This window comes from Carica papaya, chromosome 5, assembly GCF_054855325.1.
Source record: "Carica papaya isolate Zhongbai chromosome 5, ASM5485532v1, whole genome shotgun sequence".
In the NCBI taxonomy this organism is placed as follows: Eukaryota; Viridiplantae; Streptophyta; class Magnoliopsida; order Brassicales; family Caricaceae; genus Carica; species Carica papaya.
Window position 1 is genome coordinate 4,089,494 of NC_142313.1, and position 21,389 is coordinate 4,110,882.

Sequence of the window (21,389 nt, forward strand, 5' to 3'; positions counted from 1 at the left end):
ACATACGTGGTTTCATTTGTCAGTTGAATAAATTCGAGAAAATTATAAAAATATTACCTACTTTTGGACAAAAATAATTAGAAGAACTTTGAAGTATTATATTTAACTATATAACTAGCAAAAAATAAACTTTCAATAAACCTCATCAGACACGTGTCCACGACCCAGAACTCTCACAATGTGACGTGGACTCATCTCATTGAACCACCAAAATTTCCCTCTCCCGCCAGTGCACCAAAATTAAATGCACCAAAAACCAAATAATTCCCTCCCCATTTCCCTCCCTATTTCCACTCTTCCTCTGCAAGTTTCGTCAGCCAACTCTGAACTCTCCTTTAACTTCATTCTATCATACACATTGTTCTTCTTCTTAATAAGTCTGGTTAATATATTCTTCTTCGTATTCTCTGGTTCGTCCATTAGATCTGGATTTGCCCTAATTTTGGCTGGAAAGGCGGTTTCGCCTCAAATGGAATCCGGTTCTCCGTCCAAAACTTTCCTCGGTGTCCGTTTCGTTCTCTTCGGATTCGATCCCGTAAACGAACACAAGGTCTTTCTATATATAACACTCAGATAAGCATTTTTGAATATTCATGATCCATTTTGTAGTTTCAAGTATTTAATCTGTCTGCAGACTGCAGTATTTTGTTTTTAACTGACGTCCTTGTGTTACTTGATGAACAAACAGGTTCAATTTATTTACGAATTACTTTTTGTTAACATATTTCCAGGTTCGATCTAGGCTTGTTGGTGGCGGTGGAATTGATGTTGGTCAGTACAGTCAAAGTTGTAGTCACGTAATCGTTGATAAGATTGCTTATGTAAGCCTTGTTTCTGGTTTTCATACTTGGAGTCTACGATATTGGTTCTAATTAAAATTATGCTGTGATTTTGTTGTTTAATTATTAATTCATACTCATGCAGGATGATCCGGTATGTGTTGCTGCTCGAGATGATGGGAAAACACTCGTCACTGGGTTATGGGTTGATCATAGTTTTGATATTGGAATGCCCGTTGACAGCACTTCGGTGAGGATCTGTATATGATAGTTGCTGCAGATTTTTTACATTAGTTATCTGATTCAATTTTCCCTGTGGCTCAATTCACTTAAATTATTTTTGCTTTTATCCTTCAATTGGTAATGTTGTATATAGTTACTCACATGTTTCAGTCCCAGGATGATGAATGAGTAGGAATTGAATAAAAATTAAATGGGCCATTGCTGTTTCTCAACTTGATATGTTATTTACCAACAAAATGATTGCCTTTGGTATGGCACCTTATAATCGATTTGATGCTAAATATGGATGGAATGGAAGTGACGATATGTACATACTTAGAGATCATGCTCCAACATTTGTAGTTTTTTGTTTTCTGCCTTTTCTAACTTGGAAATTTAGCTGCATTGATTTCTCTAATTGATATTTGGGAGTATTTACTTATTTCTACTAGCTTTTAACAGGTTATGTACAGACCTCCCAAGGATTTGAATGGGATTCTGGGTGCCAAAGGTCTAATAATATGCTTGACTGGATACCAGCGGCAGGATCGGGATGATATTATGGTTTGGGTTTCCCTTTGCTTCTCTTTTTCTGTCTTTTTGACTTGTAGTGGATGTGGTTGTTTGATTGGAATATAATGCTCTATAATTTTATTCTTTCTTCTCAGACAATGGTTGGATTGATGGGTGCAGAATTCTCCAAGCCATTGGTGGCAAACAAAGTTACTCATTTAATATGCTACAAGTTTGAGGGTGCGTTATTTATTATCAAGGGGTTCAAGAGTCTACTGACTCTTATTATTTCTTCTACTTGTTCCCTATTATTTCTTTTCCTCTCAGGCATTGTGCACTTTGGTATTTGTGCATCCTTGGTTTTACTTGATGCTTGTTGGTGGTAACTCTCAGCTGAAATAAATGTTTGACTAATTATAAAATCAGTTAAACAGTTGTAATTTGATTCAAGAAAGCTAATGGTGATTTAGGAGAGCTGAAGGTTTTGTGCCTTTGAGGCATCAAAGTCGGATCCTTATTTACTTTTCCAACTTAAATCTTGTTCCATAATCAATTTACCTGTTGGAGAAAAGGCTGAAAATGTTCTTTGTTCTGCCATGTTTGGCAACTCCCGCGTGGGTTCATGGCTATAAACTTTGTACATTATCTTGTTTATTCGAGCGCATTATCAGCTCTTCAGTTTTTATCTATCCATTCAGTTGACATACTAGGATATATCCTCCAGTTTAAATTTCTTCTGACCTCCGAATTGAGTTGCAACAGGAAATGTGCGATTGTTCTTAGTTCTCTCATCTGTTGTAGCTGGTTTATTTGTTGAGTCTGGTTGGTTGTCTTTCAACCTTCTCAGGGTGGATGATGGGTAAGTTTTGGTGTTTATATCATTGTGTTGTTTAGGTAAGGTGTTGGTGAAACTAATATGATAGCTGCCAAAATCTATCACATACAGTGACTACAAATTATTCTATTTGCTGGTTGTTTTCTGGATTGGTCAACAGTTCACTGATAATTTGGGTGGAATTAATACTTGATAGGTTTATGATTGCTTTAAGTTCTTTTCTGAACATGTTTAACAACATTAGATTACTACTACCATATGATGTGATTTCAACAGAATTTCTTTTGGGTTCTTAGAAGTACTTGATGGTATTAGAAGTTTACAGACTTTATCAATTGTGCAGGGGAGAAATATGAACTCGCAAAGAAGATGAAGAAGATAAAGCTTGTTAACCACCGCTGGCTGGAAGACTGGTAAATTATGCTTTATTTATTTTCTATTATATTCTATGAAGTGCCATTTGATTTTTAAACAAATGTGTTGTTAATACTCAGAGAATATGTTGTTTTGTGCAGTTTGAGGGATTGGGAGCTTCTTCCAGAATCTAATTATAACAAGAGGTGAGCTTTTTCAATATCTAGTTCATACAATAGTTGCTCTATAACAATTCATGCGGGACTATATGAAAATTTTATTTCAGAATAATTCTTTTAACTAAATGACAACATGCGCTTGATGTATGATAAGCAATTACTTTTATAATCTTTGTGCACAAGTTAGAACTTGCTAAATAGGCATGTTTGTAAGTTTGCCTTCAGAACATGTGTCATTTTTCTTGGTGTTCTTTAGTCGTACTCTCGGGTGCCTGTTATTTTGCACCTAAAGGCCTCTCCTCTGATTGCTTACTTTTCTATGACCTTTTTACCTTCTGATTCTAAATTCTTCAATGTATATTAAGATTTAACCACCAAGCCAAAGAAAAGAAAAAGGAAGTTTTGTTGTAATTACAGCTGAAAGATTTTTCTTGTTTTCAACAGTGGCTATGAGCTGGAGATGATGGATGCTGAAGCTAGGGATTCTGAAGAAGAGGCAGAAGATGCCCCCTTGAAGCAGCTTGGGGGAAGAAACATGCAAAAGAGCCCTCTTAATTTGAAAACTGAAATTTCAAATATTGTTGAATTGCCTAGGGTAGAAGCAGAGGTGCCAGGAATGCAATCAAATTCTAGTAGGACCAAAGATTTCAGTCCAGTCATAGCTAAAAGAATGATAACTCCTGACAGAGAAGACAGACGTCGTCAATCTCCAAACATTAATGAGGCCAATACTTTTGTGGGGGATGACTGTCAAGAAATCAGTGTCCACGGGAATGCTTTAAATGTTCAGTTACCTGATCCATGTGATATAACTCCAAAGTCTACAACACTGGTAAATGATTTGTCATCTACAACTAAAAGTTCTGGAAGTCCCTCCCCATCTAATGTGAGGGTTACTGCCATGAGCTATTCAAGGAGATCACCTAGGATGCCTACAGTCTCAATTTCTAGACAAGAGTTGTCAGGCAATATAGATGGTTCTCTGAAACAAAATGTTGGTGACTCCAACGTGACAGATGCACATGATCCTTCAACAGATAGAACCGGTTCTATTCATTTTGAGACTCCCCATAAAAATGGAGAATCACGCAATGAAGAAGGGTCAACTAGTATATTGCCCCAAAAAAGAGTGATGTCTGTTTTGGTTGATAGCTCTAAATCACGGAAGATAGAACTTAGTAATAAATCAAGGGTCAGTGGAAGTCCTTTAGTTAGTTGCAGAAAACAAGGATTGGAAGTAGGTCCTCTTGAGAGAAATGATAGTTTCAAGCCTGGCAATGGAGTTTCTATGGATGAGCCTGCTATCTCTAACTCATGTGCCAGCACTTCAATGACCAAGTCATCATGTTTAGACAAGAAATTGACTGATGATGTCTCTGTCCCTGAAAGTGTAACGTCAGAGATTCTGCACAATAATATTAATGATGAGGAGATCCTCAAAACATCTATAAGGGGATTGGCAGAGCCAACTTTTTCAAGGAAACTTAATAATGATGATCTGGGTATTGCTAAATCAGTTAATGGGACTGGTGAGGCAGAGATTTTGCAAAATATCCAGCAAAATGTTGAGCTTTCATCTCTCAGTAAGAGAACATCAGTAACGGAGAAGTCCCAGATAGCTTTAAATTTGGATGCACTTCAAGAAGAAACTGACATGTTGGTTAACAAGCCACTGAGGAAAAAAATGGTTGCCAGGAAGACTCTGGGTTCTAGAGCAAAGATGAAAAATACAGTTAGTCAAAAAGGCTCTATTTACTTGAGTAAGAATGCCTCCGAAGATAACCCTTCAACTTGTTTAGGAGACGGAAAAATGACAACATTCCAGGAGATTGGCAATGAACTGGAGATATGTCCTCCTGCTGGTGCTGAAACCACGAAGAAGATAGAGACAGAAATTATAGCTGAGGTCGATGCTGTTAGAAAGAATGAATTTGGTGATGATGAAACTGAGGCTCCAGAGGAAGATGAGCAGGAGATGAAAAAGGCACATAATCAAGAAAATCCAAAAGTCATTGAATTGGCACCCAAAACTGATGCCAAGATAGGAAAGAATACAAGAGTTCACCAAGCACTTGATAATTCTAAGGCTACGATGCATAACGATGCAATGGCCTCAGAGAAAGATATGGACGGGATCAAACTTAAAGGGGTTGTTTCCGGGAGGAAGTTTGGTGTGGATGAAAAAGTCTTAAAATGTGAGCTTGTCAAAAAGAAATCAAATAAGGAGAAAAAACAAATTTCAAATAAAGCTGAAGCAGAGATTTTTCCTCCTGTGGAGAAATCGACAGAACCTACAAAGGATGCAGGTGAGAGAGAGAGGCAAAATAGAAGGGATATTGACAATAAGGAGATGGAAAAGGAGAAGACTGTGCTGTGTTCTACAGGCAAAACTAGCCGCAGGAAATCTGTGAGTAAGCTCGTTAACTCTGCAGAAGCAGAGAAGGAGAACATGCCAATTCTTTGTGGAGGCCAAAATTCTTGTCAGGGAGAACTTGTAACCAAAGTTGTTAAATCTACCAAGAAGCCATTAACGAACAGTAAAAAATCTGCCAAAGTTAACTCTAAGACAGTGCCTGGTGGAAAGGTTTTGAACAAAGTGTACACTGAGCCGACATGGTTTATATTGAGTGGCCATCGGTTACAGAGAAAAGAATTTCAGCAGGTTATTAGGCGATTGAAAGGTAGATTATGCAGAGACTCACATCATTGGTCATACCAGGCAACACATTTCATCACTCCAGATCTTCGCCGCACAGAAAAGTTATTTGCTGCAGCTGCATCTGGAAGGTGAAGCATCCTCCTGTTAGATTTGAGATTTTGCATATTGATACCCTGTCATTATAGCAAATTTGTTTTTCTTTTCCAGTTGAAATTTCTGACAGTTTGCATTAATTTGCTAGGCTCACCTAGTAATTTTGCCATTTGTTATGAGAATTTCAGTTCACTGTCATGTAGACTGTTTCTACATATTTTAGATGCCATGTATCTATTCTCTTCGGGCTATTCAGCAGAAAGGCCTGTCTGATAGATTATATCAATGCAGGTGGGTTCTTAGGAGTGATTACTTAACCGCTTGTAATCAGGCTGGAAGGTTCTTGCCGGAGGAACCTTATGAGTGGCATGAGACTGGCCTTAGTGAAGATGGTGCAATCAATCTAGAGGCTCCAAGGAAGTGGCGACTCTTAAGGGAGAAAACAGGTCATGGTGCCTTCCATGGAATGAATATTATTGTATATGGAGAATGCATTGCGCCGCCTTTGGTATGGCCAATTTCCTTTTTTTATTTCATTGACTTATTGCTCATGACTAAAACAAAGGTCTCTGTCATGTCCCCTCCTTGCATATCTCTATGAGCTTTCCTCATACTGCTGGGTTTATTAATTTCATTGGTTTCGAGTATATACACTCCTCTTTAAATTGCTCTTTTAACATTCTCCGATCTAATTGTATTCCACAGGATACGCTGAAGCGTGTAGTGAAGGCTGGAGGTGGGACTATATTAGCAACTTCTCCCCCTTACTCTCGCTTCCTCAAATCTAGCATTGACTTTGCCATCATAAGTCCTGGCATGCCGCGTGTTGATTTGTGGATTCAAGAGTTTGTAAAGCATGAGATACCCTGCGTTGTTGCAGATTATTTGGTGGAGTATGTTTGCAAGCCTGGATACTCTCTTGAAAGACACGTTCTCTTCAATACCCATGCTTGGGCCGAGAAGTCATTTTCAAACTTGCAACACAAGCAAGAAGAGATCATCAGGGACTCGAACTTATCACCTGATTCCGCTGCTAGTGTTGGCATAGTTTGCCAAGTTTGCGGATGTCACGACAGAGAAGAAGTTATGTTGATATGTGGCGATGAAAGTGGTTCCACTGGATGTGGCACCGGAGCTCACATAGATTGCTGTGATCCTCCGCTCCACGAAGTGCCCGAAGGGGACTGGTTTTGCCCAAAATGCAACGGAAACAAAGGCAGTTCCAGTCCCTCTAAAAAAAGGAAGAAGGGAAGGTCTTCATCAAAGCAGAAGTGATTTTTATCTGTGCTTCTCTCTACCTCTCCTTAAGAGGTATGTTACTATTGCATTTGACATTTCTGTATGCCAAGTTGCAGTGAGATGTGTAGAAATCATTATAATGCAGGGTTATTTGGTTCTGGTAATCCAAGTTTGCCAGCAGTTTCTGATTTTAGCGAAAATGGGAATTTCAAGAATGGTAGCATTAAGTCACTTTGTTTGGTTAGGCAGGTCAAAGTAAATAGAAACTTTTTTTCGAAAATACTATTTCATATTGTAATCTCTCATTACTTTTAGAAACCTAGCTTCTATGTCTCCAATAATTTAGATAGATTAGGCAATCTGGGAAATTCATGTTACCTCATAAACTCCTAATCTAATTATTTTAAAGCAAATCAAATGGCTTGGTTTCAAGACATTGATTCTGTAATTTGTGTTAACAAACCTGTAAGCTTTTGAATATATATATATATATATATATATATATATATATACACACACACTGAAAATTTCTAGTTACAAAACTATACTTCCTTTACAATTCTGATAATCTCATTAGTTTTATAATATTAGTTGTAAATATTAATAATTTCTAAAAAAGTACTAATTTATCAATTAAAAAATTTAGTGCTTACACTGCTATATATATATATATCTAACGAATAATCCAGCTGTAAATTGCCAGACGGCCCAGTAAATGCAAATCACATGTTTATAGTGGGTCGATTCAAGCCCAAAAAGCTGGTAATGGAAAACTTACTCTGATATATCCTTCTAAGTTTGACTTCGACCCCAAAAAGAGGAATAGCAATAAATAAATAAGAATGGTTGTTATTAATTAAACGATTAAATTGAATGCAGCATCCTATGACCATTTGGTCTGATGACATCTCTTTCTTTAAATAAATAAATTAATTAATATTATATACATATTCATATTCTTAAATTAATTAATATTAATATTAATATTAATATATAGTGTGAGAGAGATACAAGTTTAATTTCCCACCCATTCTGGGCATCGTATTTAAAATCTAGAATTGAAATTTAGGATAAAAATGGGATTTTTTATTTCTTAGCAGCAAGAGACAGCATGTTGCCTTCATGGTCACTCCGTTTCCAATCTCCATAAAATGGTTGTAGACATGTAAATGATTGTCATTAAAGGCGCCACGCGATATTTCCAGTCGTAATTAATACGGATAATGTTATCCTAATTTTAATCTAATAACATTAATCATAAATGTTAATATTTTTATTTTTAAAAATTATTATATCTTTAAATACTAATAATATTCAAAACTAAAAAAATTAATATAGTTTGATTGATAATGTACTAAAATAATAACTGTACCATTTATATTTATTCAAATATTTTCAAATATAAAATATTTTGTTCAATAAATTATTTTTATTATAATACTGAATTCCTAATCTGAACGATTAAGAACTATGAGATTATTGCTCTCCTTTGTTATCAATTATGGCATTCACATTAAAAGTAAAATAGGTATGCACCCAAAATTGTAAACATGGGTAACCCATCTTGAAGTTATTGGAATATTAATTTAAAATAAAAATTTGCATTTTAATTCGTGTTTAGAATATATATATATATATTAATATAAACACCATCAAATCTACCCTTTCAAAAAACCAAATGATCTCAACTACCCGAAATTCAAACACAAAAAAACAAACACGTCTATCAAAAAATAATTAAAAAGACCAAAATCATTTTCTTTTTTTTTATTAAAAAAAAAAAAAAGAGTGAACACATTCTCTGTACCTTTCCCATTTTTTTCACATTGCATTAAAAAAATAATTTAGCAAAAGAAAATTTTAAAAAGTGTGAAAGTAAGAACAGATTAGTGAAAATGATTTGTCAGAATAATTATTGTTTAGTGAATTAATTAAGTTTAAAATAAAAATGGATCCTCTTAATCCCCCCCCTAATTCTTTACAGAGACGGCATCACATGGTTTCCCTGACATCATCATATCTGGCCACGACCTCTCCCTCTTTCCGATGTTTCCAACATTCAAACATCACGTGTTATTTTCCCTTAAACCCCTCTATTTCCCCTTAATCCTATTTTCTACAACACCCCTCTTTAATTAATTAATTAATCCAAACTCACACGTTGGTAACAAAGGCACGTGTAAAGATGATGAGAATTTCATAAGTTCAGATTAAAACTCAATTTACTTTTAATTTTTAATCTCAAAATAGCAAAAAGTGACAAATAATTTAATATACTGAAAACACAGTGTGGAATATTATGCCTAACAAAGACGAAAGTTTAAAAACCATTAATCTGTCAAATGTGCAATTGAGAACAACCTATACTTATGCCTATATAATGTATATTTTTATAGGTGGGGTATGTATGTATGTATGTATGTATGCAGATGTGTAAGTCTTGCAAATTGGGAGTATAAAAACAGAGTGATGCAGATGTGGGTGGCGTATAATTTTCCACTATTGTTCTAATTCCGTGCTTATTTGTTTCTTATTTTAAGTGCTTTTGAAATTAATAATAATGAAGAGCAGCAAAGGCACGTGTACGAGTCATTAGTCACGCGAAGCTAATCATGCAACAAAAAAGCCAGCTGCTGCTACAACATTGTTTTAAATAATTTTAATTAAAAACATTTATATATGCATATATTAATTTAAGAAATTATTTTTATTTTTATTTTTTTTTTCTGGTGAAAGTGGCTGATGATTCCCAAACACGCCCTTTTAAGTGTACCTTGGGCTGTCATTCAACTGATAGAACATGCTGTGTTTTGAGGCTTAATTTTTTTAAAAATGTTAAATTTTGCTACGTTATATATTAAATTACATAATCTTGGGGGGTAAAAAATAGAAAAGCAGACAAGAGTAACGTACAAGAACAAAGCCGATGGTTAAGGATATTAAAATCACTTGCAAGCCAAGAAAAGATTACAAAGTTAAGTTGGTTTTTTGTTTTTTAAAGTAATAAAAGAAGGATTCTTTTCTTTTGACTTGTATAAATTTCAATCTAAATATTAAAACTTTTTATTAAGGGAGATACTTTTTGCAAAGACAAAATTTTGAGAGAACAAAATAAAACTCTAATTTCTTATAAATAATTTTAATTGTATAGAAGAAAGGGAATTGCGTCCGTTAAGAAAAGAAGACAAAAAAAAAAAAAAAAAAAAAAAAAGGAAAAGAAATTTGGTGAGGCATAATTATGATTTGATTGCCTTAATCTTAGCTTAATCAAAGGAGACTAATTATAATTTTGTAATAATCACCTCCATCAATGTGTTTGCATTCCAATCTTCAATAGTTTTGAAAAGGAGTGTTTTGTTCAAATCTCTATTAAAAAATAAAAAATTTCAATTTTTTTTTTTTTTATGAGATATATACACCTTTTTATAAAATAAAATAAATTTTAATTCACTGTAAAAGCTGTGATTATGAAGCCAATAAAAAAAATATCCGGCATTAAATTTAATTTTGGTAAAATGAACTACCAAGAAAACAAACAAAGGCAATCTGGGTACATGGCAAAATGACAAAGTAGCAATCAATAACATAATGATGCTGCCACCTTTTCGCATGGCCAGAACACCACAGGCTTTTCTCCTCAAATTATTAACCTTACGTTCAATAAATTTCCTAACAGTAAAAATTAATTACCCACAACAACCTCCTTACTATATAATTACCGTATTTTATGCTCTGTCTCTTCGCTAATTAATTACCCCTCTCCCCAAGTTGGTAGAATTTGTAGTTTATAGGGTGGAATTCAGAGACTTGTTGTGTGTATAAATTTAGTGATACATAATGAAAATTAGTTGAATGGGACTTAAATTTCTTTCAATTTTGCCAAAACTAGCTCGTGTTATGATATGATAAGTTATAAGGGTGAAATTTCCCACCTTGGAAGTAGCTTGTTGCAAGAGAAGAAGAGTAAAAGGGTGGGTTCCTAGTGAATTGAGAAGGGAAAGAGTAATCACTGTTAATGAAATTGACATGTCCCATATCGTATTGAGTGCTTGACAACACCCTCCTCCTTCCTCACTCGTTATTTTCTTTTCAGAGCGCCCCCATAATAATTTTCCCCCAAACCCAATGCCCAATCAAGAATCTTATGCGGAGTGGAGAAAGCAAAAGTTAGGAGTGGGGAGTAGCAAATGAATGAAATCTAGTGGGAATATCAGGTGGGTGTGTCAGTTTTTGGATAAACTTAACCCCCAGGAAGGCAAAAATTAAATGCCACTACATACGACATGGGAGAGAAGCCAAGATAAAAGCTACCTTTCCTTATCTACCTTCTGTACCCGTCTGCCTACTTCCACACACCAGCACTAACTTCTAACGCCATTCATATTCCAATTCTATGGGGATTAATCTTAATTTTTTAAACAAAAAAAAAAAAATTGGAAATTAAAAGGATTTGTTAAGGTAATCAAAACCCCCAAAGTAGAAATTTCGATACTGAAGAAAATTCTGTACATGTAGTAGATAATTCAAGATTAAGATGAGACAAATTGAGGAGGAAGGGTAGAGGATGACAAAATTTTCCGGCGAGGGGCAAATTACATATTCGTTTTTTGTACAGAGAAGAGATTTCCCCGTCGGTAATTATCTTACTTGATGCTTCTTCACTCGATTGAGCAAGAATCTAGCAGCTTAGTGCCTCGTATTTGACTGGAAGTGGACGGTTGAATCCAACTTGGGAGAGAAGGTTTCCGACGGCGGCGAGGTCCCGGCAAAACACGCCTTGGAAGACGTTGGCTGGAGGAGTTGTAGGTTGTTTTTTATCGGATGTTGTCTTCGGAGGTTGATTTGGTTCATGGTTGGTTTGAGATTGTTGGACTTGGATTGCGGCTTGGGCGGCTTGCAGAGCTGCTGCCGCTTTCTTCCTGTGTTTCTCCGCGGCTTCCTCCTCCATGATATTAGTCATGACGCTGGAATAACCCTTTTGGATCAGTCTGTAAAGTAACAGAGCAGACATTTTCGCTCTGTCCTTGATGGAATCGAGATCACGGTCATCGGCAAAATCGCACCGATCGATGAAACTAGTGGATTTGTCAGGCTTGTGTTTTAAACAGAGCAGCAGATGAGCTCTCTCGAGCTCCGATCGGGAACACCCACGTCGGAGTCCGATCAAAGCGTAGTAATCCACATTGGCTGTTTCACCCGAAGCAACCCTCTGCTTCAGTTGTTGAATCTTGGTGGTCAATGCACATAGTTTCCCAGGAATCTCCCGGTACCTAACGTTGTGTCTCTTCCATGCCGGACCAGGGAGCTTCCTGTCCCGCAAAATGGCATTGTAGAGGAGCTTGAGGTGCTCGAGGTCATGGAGGCAATCAGGGAGGCAACGTACGGTCTCTAGAAGGGAGGCTCTTGTGTCCAGAGCCTGGATGCAAGATGGCTCAAGAGCCAACGTCCTGTTGCAATCGGCGATGGCCTCCGCAATCCGGCCGGCGGACCGGTACGCCGAGGCTCTGTGCATATAGCACTCTGCCAGAAAACCCTGCGGAGCGCCGCGCCTCCCGTCAACTATCTTGGAAAAGTGCCGGATGGCCTCGGAGTAAAGGCCGGCGTCCAGCGCAGCCAAAGCGGCAGCGCGGCGGCGAAGGAGAAGTTTGATATGGGCGAGTAACTGAGAGACGCTCTCCAGTTCGGTCACGGACCGGGAAGGGATGACGATAGCATTTGCCGGTGACTGATTGGAGGCAGTGACGCCGGCGGCTGAAATGTCAGAGGCAAGTGGGAAGTTGGCAAGGGAGAAGCTGTCATCCGACCAGCAAATGCTCTCCCGGCGGAACGCGGCGGTGGCCAGGCGCTTGCCTGTCTGCAGAAGCACCATGGCATCCTCCATTAACCCAAGATGGAAACATCCTTGTCCCAGCACCAAGTACCTGAAATCCAGTAAAAAATCGGGTCGGTTCAATTGGATAATGATACAGTTTACTGTTATTTTGTAAATATATAATTAATTATCTTGACGGCTTAAAATATTGGGGAAAAAAAAAAACTCACATGGAAGCCAAGTGGCGACCAAGTTGTATAATGTATTTTTATTTTATTCTTTAAACAAAATTTTAATTTTTATCTCGTGAAATTTCCAAATTGGCGAAAAAGAAAAATAAAATAAATCGGAGTTCACGATATTATTTTGTTAGTAATAACATTCAACTGTTTGCTACTCATTGGCATGCACCGCAAGCTATTATTATGCAATTTCAACTTTTTAGGCTACAAAATTGATTATTTTGCTTCCCCAAATATGTCTACTAAAATAATGTAAAATTAAAAAATATATATATATATATATTACCATTTTTAATATTTAAAAATGCAAAAAAATTACTAAGAAAATCGAATACCAATTGCTATTCCCATTGATTAAAATATATAAACATAAATAAGAAATGTAAAACGAATTTTTTAATGTCGTTTTACGGGTCAAAAGTTGGAAATTCCAATACTGATAAGAATATATAATAACACTAAAACCCGCACGAAAATAAAATCAAATAATAACAGAGAGGAGTAGTGATAATGAGACGTTACCTCCATTGCCCTTCTTTCTCGCAATTTCTACACAGCCCCGCCATCACTTTCTTCTTCAAGTCCGACACAGAGAAGCATTTGAACGACGGATCGCGATCCCATGAGTCGGACGACGAGTTGTTAGAAGAGAGAAGTTTGACTCGCTCTCGCGACAGCTGCGTCGACGAGTTATCGGCGGAGGCCGAACCAGAGTCCTCGCTGGCGAGCTTAAGGCTAGGAATGTAGTCCTGCAGCATATCAGCGACGTCTCTGAATCGCCGGAGACATAGCAGAGATCTCGCTTTAAGTTCTAGAGCAACCTCGTAGCGAGGCGAAAGAGCGAGAGCCGCGTCGAGGAGATTGAGTGCAGATACGATGTCGTTTTGCTCCTGGGTAGCGATAAGAGTCCTCGCGTCTTTAATGTACTTATCCACGAGCTGTACATCCAGATCAATGTCGATTACATTCAATACAAGCATTTACGCAACAATGCAGCGAAATTCATTTCGGGGAGAGAAAATCAAAGTGAATCCGCATAATGCGGAGATTTTATAAATTCGATGTTCACGAAAAGATAACTATAAATTACTGGAGTGAAAACAGAGATCAGAGTCCAGATGGTTATACCTTTCTGTTGCTAAGCCACCAGTGCTTCTTTTCGGTACCAGTTAGAGAAGGATGAACGGGCATGGTTTCTCTGGTCGTTTCAGCTGTTATCGTTTTCGGAAGAAAGAAGAATGGTTTCAGTTAGTCAGAACAAGAAACAAGCAACCCACAACGAAAACAGAACCCCTCTTCTCCTTCTTTCACTCAAACCAAACACATTCTTATCTCCTCTGAGGAAAAAAAAAAAAGAAATAAGAGAAATTATATATAAGGAGAGAGAGAGAGAGGGAAAATGAGGGGGAATGCGTGAGAAAAACAGGAAGGAATGCAGAGTGATTTAAAAAGGGTGTAGAGAAATATAGGAAGAAGATGATGATGAGAGAGAAATTACAAAGCCCTAAAAGAGAGAAGAAAATTGCCAGCTTTGACCTCAGAGAAAGCTTTGATCCTTCAACTTCATAGCTGGCATCACACTATTTAGATTCTCTCTCCTCTTCACCCTACTGCTATAAATCTATGAAGAAATAAAATAAAAACAAAAAATAAAGGACAAAACTTGGGAATTTTTTCTCCAAAAAACAAGGGGTCTCATTACTGACCGGGAGTATCGGGTGCATTCATCAGTATGACCGAATGTAGCCGGTAACCCATCACGGGTTCTCGGGTTCAACCACCGTAGAGAGTTGAGAATTGAGAAACCCCAAAAAAAAAAAAAAAAAAAAAAAAATTCAGACGCCAGCAACTTGCTCTAAAAGTAAGTAAAAGCGATCTCCAGTTATTTATTTCTGCCTATTGTGAATTCCCCATTTTACCCCAACTGGTCAATTCTTTTTTTTTTTTTTCTAACAACAGTTGATGGCCATTGAAACCATAACAGAAGGTGGTTCAGATGAATTGGTTTGGTTAACCGTGGCGTGCCCTTAGGAAAGGCAGGGGGTGCCCCTTGGGAAGAACAAACCGGGTTTTCTTTTTGTCCAAATTTGCTGACGCAAACAATTAATTTGCTTTTAATGCGTCTTGCTTAAACCAGTACGTAAAATGGGAGATCGCCATGGATTGCTTTGGAAGCTTCTCAATTCTGCATGCACGGTGGTGGTGGGGGATTCTATAATCTCTCTGTAAAGGGTAATTTTGAACCCGACCCGAAAATATCATTTCACAATATTGTATCGTTTAAGTCTATATGGTTGAGTTTTATTTAAATTATAATTTTTTGTTGAAGTTGCAATTTTTTGTTAACGAGTAAATATCAAATTCCATGGGTGATAACATGAGTTTTCTATTTTAATTATTTAAAATACAACAATTTGTAGATAAACATTTTAAATGCGTCGTATTAATTTGAGAAAGTTGGTGATTAAAATGGTGGTAAAAATAGTATTAATGATGCACAAAAATAGTTTTTATAGGGAAAAAGTAAAAACTAATTGTAACCAAATTCCAAGTACTTAAAAAGCAGGATTAGTCAACGAAATTGATAAGTACTTGAAAAGGAGGATTGCGAGGAGCTTATCATTCAAAGTACTTACTTACGGTATAAATTATATAGTATTCGAATTTGCATATATGTGTATGTGTATATTATACACATATGTACAAGAGTACGTCTGGCTTCAAATGAATTTATTAGTGAACATATTTTAAGATATTTATTTAGTAAGTCTAATAATTCATAATTAGAGTGCAAATTATAGTTTGAACTTCAATTTTTCTTTCTTTTTTTAAAAATAAATAAAAAATAAAAAATAAAAATTCAGCTTACTTGTCAGCAATTAAGTAATATTAATTGGTAACAGGCTATAAAGAAATGGGTAATAACCCTCAAAATTATAAATTTTTAAAACTATTATTTTACTCTCAACATTATAATTTTTCATTACAATAAATAAATACCCAACTTTAGAAATTTTATAAATTGAAATTTATCTAAAAGTTTATGACAGTAATTAAAAATGATGGTCAAATAATAATTAATTACAATCACATTGGATAAAAGATAAACACTAGAGATAAGATAAGATTGAAATGCAGTATTAAAAAAAAAAAAAAAAAAACAAAAACAAAACAAAAGGTACCTTGAGTAAAATAATAGGAAAAGAAAATGATTAAAGGGGAGAGGAGATGAATGTAATTAAGAGAAAAGAGGGAGGAGAAATTGGTAAATAGAAAGGTGTATTTATAAGGTGGAGGGAAAGTGACTCATCTCTGCCGTAAGCCACAAGAATCATGCTTTTCCTTTTCGGGATTTTTATTTTTATTTTTATTTTTATTAGAATTATTAAATTTTTTTTATTTAAAAAAAAAAAAAAAAAAAAAGAATTTATTTATTTTGGTGGGTTTGCTTTAGATTTCACCCACATTTTTTTGTGATTAATGAAGGCACATGAATAAGGATAGAAAGCCAGATGGGTTTGTCTTAAAGCCTCCCCTTCCTTAACTTCCCTTTCCTTCCCCTCTAACCCTTCTCGTGCCACGTCATTACATCGTTCCACGTGGGACCCGACCCCATCTCCCTAGTCCATGTCAGCGCAGTTTTCAGTTTAGACAACAACGCTTTTGTTTGGGAAGTAGGTATTATTGGTTTGCTGCTTGTCTGGCGACGTACTCCCCCAACAATCCATGTTTTGATCTTCTTCTTCTTCTTCTTTTTTTTTTTTTTTTTTTTAACAAAAAAAATATATATATATTATTATTATTTATGATTTTTCTAATTTATTAATTATATTGGGACGTAATTAATTTATGAAATAATTATTTTTATTATTTGTTTATATGTGGTTATTGGTTAAGATTCCTCTTTCGTTCAATTCAATAATGCGAGTATAATGATAAAAAGCGAAGTGTCATTCTCACCAATCTATTTTCAATAATATTGTCTGTGAGTTCGTCTCCCTATGCCACCATACTCACATTGTTGTGGTGATTTGTGCTCTGAAACAGCCAATTGATGAATTGAAAATTGTCAACTTCTATGTATAATGTTGTATAAACTATTAAATTAATAGCAAATAATATATAATTAATTTCACCCACTAAAAAAATTTAAACCAACCCAATTCCTCGTATAATTTTATTATACTAAATATATATATATTTTTTGGTATAATACCCATAAAATGGGATCATTAAAATTTAAATTCTAAACGACTGGCTCTAGTGTCGTTTTAAATTGATTAAAAGTTATTATTTGTTTGTTTTGGTTTCCTAAAAGAGGAAGAGGAGAAAGGGAAAAAAAAAAAAAAAAAAAAAAAGAATAGGAAAGTGAGAAATGATAGAAGTTGTTGGAGCCGAGATTTGGTTTCTTCCATAAACGTACAGCTATTAGAAATTCCAGGTTGGAGAAATTTGGTGGGGGGAGGGACCTTTATTTATTTCCTCAATACGGCCCCGTTTTGTTGTTGGAGACCATTAATGGATCGAACTAATTTCATCACCTACGGCGGGGGAGGGATGGAGAAGAGAGGCAGTGGGGTCCTCTTTTTTTTCTTTTTTCTTTTTGGTTCTCTTTCAAATTCCACTAAAATGTTTCCAGCAGTTTTTTTTTTTTTTTTTTTTCTTTTTGTTTTCACATATATAAATATATATATATATAGATACAATCTTTGTGATTTAATTTATTATAATCCTGGTTCGTGTAATATGGTTTAATTACAATTTAAATCCTTTATTTTTACGATAATTACTATCCATAATTTTATTGTTATTTTATTTTATAAGTATTTTATATTTTTCTAATTTCTTAATTGTTTAATATTATATTTTTACTTATTCATATTTAATTTTTTTTCCGAAAAAACACTAGAATATATAATTTAAAAACCCATTATTTAATGTTTTCAAAAATAACTTAAAAAGTATATTTTGACTCATTAATTGAATTAATAATTTACTAATAAGGAAGAATACTTCTAATTGCATTATTAATGTATTAATTTGATTAATTAATTAAAATCACCATTCTTAATTAGTTTTTTTTTTTTTAAATACTCACAATATGATGCAACTACTTTAGATTTGTTGTTACAAAATAGAAAGAGATTGAGTTTTTAAAACAAACAAAAAACATCTGTTGTTAAAAAAAAAACCCCATCAAAAATAAAATTAGACTAAATTTAAGTTTCTCAAATATTGTATATTAAAAATTAAATTTGTTATATGTTGGTGCACGCGATATATAAATATCATATAATATAGATAATAATAACGAAATTCAAATTTAAAAATTTTGCAAAAGATTTTTTTTTTTTTTTTGAAATGTTTAATTTATAGAGATGATGAACATGAAGTCTGTGTATTGAGTATGAAAATGGGCCACGAAAATAATTGAAAAAGCAATTTGCTTTGTTGTGTCTTAGGAGATAAAATTCAATGGTGAGGGGTCATAGCTAAATTACAAGAGAGCAACTTATCATGTGCCCATTAATATTAAGTGGAAAACACATGCTCTGTCTCGTTCATTTTATTTATTAAATTTATCAAGAGAATCAAAATCAACCTTATTTACATACTTTACCACTCAAACTCCTTAATGGGTTCCTTCTCTTTAAATTACATTTCCAAATATATACATGTATATATATCATATGGGTATGTTTTACAATATGAAATTTCCAAAGGCACATAAATATTATCGAACGGTACAAGAGATCGTTAATTTGTATCTTAATTTCTCTTTAATTTTATTTGAACTTAGACAAAATTATTTGAAAGGAAACTTATTATTATTGAATCAGATTAAATTATCATATTATTTGTGAACAATTTATTTCAATTATTAGAGAATAAATTTCTAAACATACATCAAATGATTGTAGAGAGTATGGCTTAAAATTAAAGCCAACCCAAAATAATAATAATAATACCCAATAGACCGTTGTTTATTTTTATTGTTATTATTGAGACAATAATTATATATAGACATATAATGTGTTCATGTTAATTATTAGTTATATGAAGGAAAAAAAAAAAAGTACGTGGCATGTTCCAACTATACTAGTATTATAATTATCAACGAACTACTAGATTTTTTTCTGAACCCTTTTTTTTTTTTTTTTTCTAAAATTATTTATTGGAGTCCCAAGAATTTTGGGAGGGGTTGACTTCAAATAAAGTGAACACGTAGATGATGATTAATTAACAAAACCTTATCAATTCACTGTGTTAATGGAGCTTAAGCTTCAAGTTTGCTGGCTTTCTTTCTCAAAAGATAAAAAAGAAAAAGTTTGAAAGAAACAAAGACAGAATTAGAATAAAATATTATTCCCCGAACCACTTTTATTATTATTTTTTATAAATAAAAATTTAACATTCATAAAATATTTTATTTATTAAAATACGTCATAATTCATTGACATTAAATTTAAATTAGTCAATGTAATCTAACACACACTAACAAAATAAGTCATTAAACATAAATACATACACCTATAAATGTCCGCATAAACAAATATAAAATCTAAAAGGTGGCATGGCACAATTAGGATGGGTTACATAAATCAAACTTTGAATTATTTGAAATAAATAAATAAATAATTATTAAGTTGATATCATAGCTACCCATTACCATGCCACTATCATTTTCATTAATTAAAAAGAATTAAAAGCTGCCAGGATGGCATATGCTTGCAACAAGATCCTTTCTTAAAGGAATCAGCATCATGGAATATATATGTATATATATATATGTATATATATGATATCTTAAACCTAATTAATAATCCTAACGGAACAATACAAACCAAAAAATAATCTCAATATAATCCATATATACACACGTATACAAATGTATATTATGTACGTACGTATATATGTATTAATTAATTAATTAAAAAGTAAAAGTAATTAGAACTTTGTTAACGGGAGACGCGCGCTTCCATTCTCTAGACATGTTTGTATCCAAGGAGGCAAAACATGACGTTAAGTCCTAAAGATTCTCTTCTGAATAACACAAACTAATAATACTTGTTATAGATAAGGTCCATACAACATATACATACATATATACACAATTATTTTAACTGTATACATAACTTTCCCCCACAGATAATTCATTATCGTCCCCATTAATTACCATTTGGAGAAAGTATTCTAAACAATGAAAACAAAAAATATAAATTTATTTGTAAATTATATACGTGTAATGTTTTTGATTTATTTAATTAATGAAAAGATTAAGACCCAATAATCGTGCTTTGATCAAATCAATAACCTATATGTATGTATATATATATATATATAGACAAATATGTATGTCATAACGTTTCGATATTTGAAACGGTGTGCAGAGTGGGGACAGGGGGAAGTGTGTGGGGCGCACGTGTCTGGTCCATGAAAATTTCACGAGGCCATGTGCGAGCCAAGGATGTGGAGCTCGTTTACATTACGCCTGATACGGCCAACTAGGCCAGCCAGATTTTGGTAGTCTCCCTCTGGTTTTTCCTCTCACATACACATATACATACACACACACACACACACATTTCACACACATGTATATATTCTCTATTTTCCCACTCTTCTAATCGTACACATACACACACACATATATATATATGTATGTCCTTCAACTTCAAATTAATTTGCAAGCTCACAAATAAGCTGTAATATTAACAAATCTTAAATAATTGTTTGCTCATTAATTAACATAATTGGATGAATTGAATAAAGTTAAACCTTGAAATTTCAGAAATTTTATTATAAAATACGAATGATGGGTGGTGATATATAACAATAACTCTTACGAACAAAGAAACAGCAGTAATAAATACAGATATATAAATGTATATATACACACATACATACATACATACATACATATTACTTATCAGCTGTCTTAATTACATCAATTAATGATTTAATTTATTATGTTATTGGGTGGGATCAATTTATTAAATTTTGATATCCTACAACATTTAAGTTGATTTTGAGTCTCCAGTTGGATGGATCAGATATGGCAGGGCATACAATAGGGATTGAGCAGGAAAGAAAATAAATAACCACTTCAAACCATAAAATTAAAAATTAAAACCATATTACTGCAGAGAATCATCAGTTTTTAATTAATTTGAACTATTGATTATATCATAGTATTAAATTAAAGTTTTTCAAGCGAAAATAAGTTAATAATATTAAATATATATATATATATATATATATATACTTTCAACCATCAATACATTTTATATATTAAACTTACATGTTCTTTTCAAACTGTCAATTATATGATTAGAAGTGAATACATATATATTCTATATAATATATATTTAATCTGTAGAAATATCAATCTAAAAGATTAAATAATTTACCCATATAGCGGGATAACCCACCCAATACATAGATATATATATAGATCCGAC

General features: G+C 34.0%; 2 protein-coding genes across 3 annotated transcripts; one reads left to right on the plus strand and one right to left on the minus strand.

Annotated features, from left to right (window-relative positions):
- Positions 1-263: 263 nt before the first annotated feature.
- Positions 264-7,073, plus strand: LOC110819414 (transcription coactivator). Its single transcript, XM_022048588.2, has 10 exons — positions 264-550; positions 732-821; positions 925-1,029; positions 1,464-1,565; positions 1,670-1,754; positions 2,693-2,762; positions 2,865-2,909; positions 3,327-5,669; positions 5,926-6,142; positions 6,340-7,073. The coding sequence occupies exons 1-10, from the start codon at positions 470-472 to the stop codon at positions 6,907-6,909; spliced, it is 3,708 nt and encodes a 1,235-aa protein (XP_021904280.1). The 5' UTR covers positions 264-469; the 3' UTR covers positions 6,910-7,073.
- Positions 7,074-11,332: 4,259 nt separating this feature from the next.
- Positions 11,333-14,480, minus strand: LOC110819521 (uncharacterized). 2 transcript variants are annotated; one of them, XM_022048757.2, is made up of 4 exons: positions 14,464-14,480; positions 14,056-14,264; positions 13,450-13,865; positions 11,333-12,794 (listed from the first exon to the last, which is right to left on the minus strand). In XM_022048757.2, exons 2-4 carry the CDS (start codon positions 14,116-14,118, stop codon positions 11,552-11,554), a joined length of 1,722 nt encoding a protein of 573 aa, XP_021904449.1. In that variant the 5' UTR covers positions 14,119-14,264; positions 14,464-14,480; the 3' UTR covers positions 11,333-11,551. The 2 variants fall into 2 exon arrangements, with proteins under 2 accessions (XP_021904449.1, XP_088076135.1); XM_088220009.1 differs by lacking the exon at positions 14,464-14,480 and having other exon boundaries at positions 14,056-14,409.
- Between the last annotated feature and the right edge of the window lie 6,909 nt (positions 14,481-21,389).